At 43.8% G+C, this 1,717-nt stretch overlaps 1 protein-coding gene across 1 annotated transcript in view; it reads left to right on the top strand.

The window, feature by feature from the left end:
- Positions 1 to 1,691: 1,691 nt before the first annotated feature.
- Positions 1,692 to 1,717, top strand: part of TMEM229A (transmembrane protein 229A) — an 8,915-nt gene continuing 8,889 nt past the window's right edge. Inside the window, exon 1 of the mRNA XM_019625918.1 lies at positions 1,692 to 1,698. Coding sequence (XP_019481463.1) covers positions 1,692 to 1,698 — 7 coding nt within the window. The remainder of the gene's footprint in view (positions 1,699 to 1,717) is intronic.

The following is a 1,717-nucleotide window of genomic DNA, read 5'->3' as shown; positions in this document are numbered from 1 at the left end:
TCGTCTGGTGTCAGGCCCAGCCCCTGGTCTGTGGCACTCAGCCACTCGTCTCCACCAGCCCTGGCCCTGGTTCCGGCGACACAGGGAATGCCCATCACCAGCTCGCAGTCACACCTGTTAGGTGTTTCTCCACTCGGTGCCTCCGCCCGAGCGAACGCCTCCCGCCCGGCGGGGGACCCGGGTGCAGAGAGGGGGAAGGAGGCGGAGAAAAGCGGGGCCCGGCCCTTTNCTTTATGTGTTAAAAGGCTGTAATCAGTCTGCTCCTTAGGGGCCCCACTCAGAGAAATCTCAGAAATAACCCACAGCTGAGGTTATATTTCCTGGTGAAAATCAGGAAGTCCAAGGAATCCCAGGAACAGAAGACAGGGTCTGAAATTAAAATAATATAAAAGGACATAAAAAGCTACCAAGAAGAGGTACCAAAAGAAACCTTCCTGATAGCTATGTGACCCTCCATGAATCAGATTATTAGAAAGAGAATTAAAGGAATATTGTCAAAAAGAAGGAGCTTTATAAAGACTATCCAATAGGAACAACAGGGCAGATTTACAAGATCCCCTCACAGGGTCATATTCACAAAAGTTTACACGCTCCTACTTAAAAAAGTTCCCATGTTCCTATTTGATGGATTTTTCTACAGTTGGCAGTGAGCATTAATAGTCACCTCCTCCCTGTCCATTTATTCGCTCTCTCTGTTGTTTAAGCAGCACATAGAAATAATTCTTTAATTTAAAACTTCAGTATTCAACAAAAGAAATTAATGAAGAAGAGTGCATGTAAAGGAAACAATAGAGAGATGCATACAAATACTTTACATATTATTGAACTGTCAATCAACCTCCCTCCCTTCCCCCCGGCCTCCACACCCACTGGGGATGAGCATCATTCTAGCTAAACTCAATGTCAGTCCTAGTTTTTCATTACCTTTACCTGTCCTTCCTCAAATTATGCCCCTCTTGGATTCCAAACTGGTCCTCACCATTAGATTGTGTGAAGCCAAGACCGTACACCCCGACAGCTTATCATCTGCATGGTGGTGACTTTATTATTTGGCCGTCTTTGTTAACGTGGCCTTGCTATTCCACTCTCTTCATCAGCACATCTATTCCAGGAAGCTCTGGCCCAGGGAAATAAAAGTTTACTATTTATTCTCAACACTGTGAAACCCTCACCTCAAAACCCTTGCCTGGCTGTGCCCACCAATCCTAAACCATTATATCGTAATTCATTACCCGATTGTAATCAAGCCTGCAAAGACCTATCTTAAACCAAACTCCAAAAACCTCATAAATAGCCCAACTTTGCCCTCCTCCATCCAAAACTCTATTAAAACTTTGTCAAAGTAGAGAGCTTCCTTACAATGGGAAGCAACCAACTCCACTTTGCCTTAGCGACAGGTTATCTTGGTTGTATTTTTAGGAGCCAACAATTGACATTGCAAGCCTTCTTAGATGAATGTCTTCCGTTTTAGTCTGATGAATAAAGAAGAAATGCATGATTATGTGCAATTCGATCCATAATAAGAAAGGGTTTTACATCCACTGCTAATAGGACTGCTGCCTTTCACTGTTTCGCTATCATTATTACATTCATGCCTCACCTTATTGGACTTCCTTTAAGGTTTCTTCTTAACTGCTGTTTTCCATGGACTTTCCTTTTGATCTCCTGGTATGCAATGAGAGGTCTCGGGCATGCCATGCATCTAAAAGGCTACAAC

This window comes from Hipposideros armiger, unplaced genomic scaffold (assembly GCF_001890085.2).
Source record: "Hipposideros armiger isolate ML-2016 unplaced genomic scaffold, ASM189008v1 scaffold_645, whole genome shotgun sequence".
NCBI lineage: Eukaryota > Metazoa > Chordata > Mammalia > Chiroptera > Hipposideridae > Hipposideros > Hipposideros armiger.
This window is presented reverse-complemented; position numbering and strand designations above follow the sequence as displayed.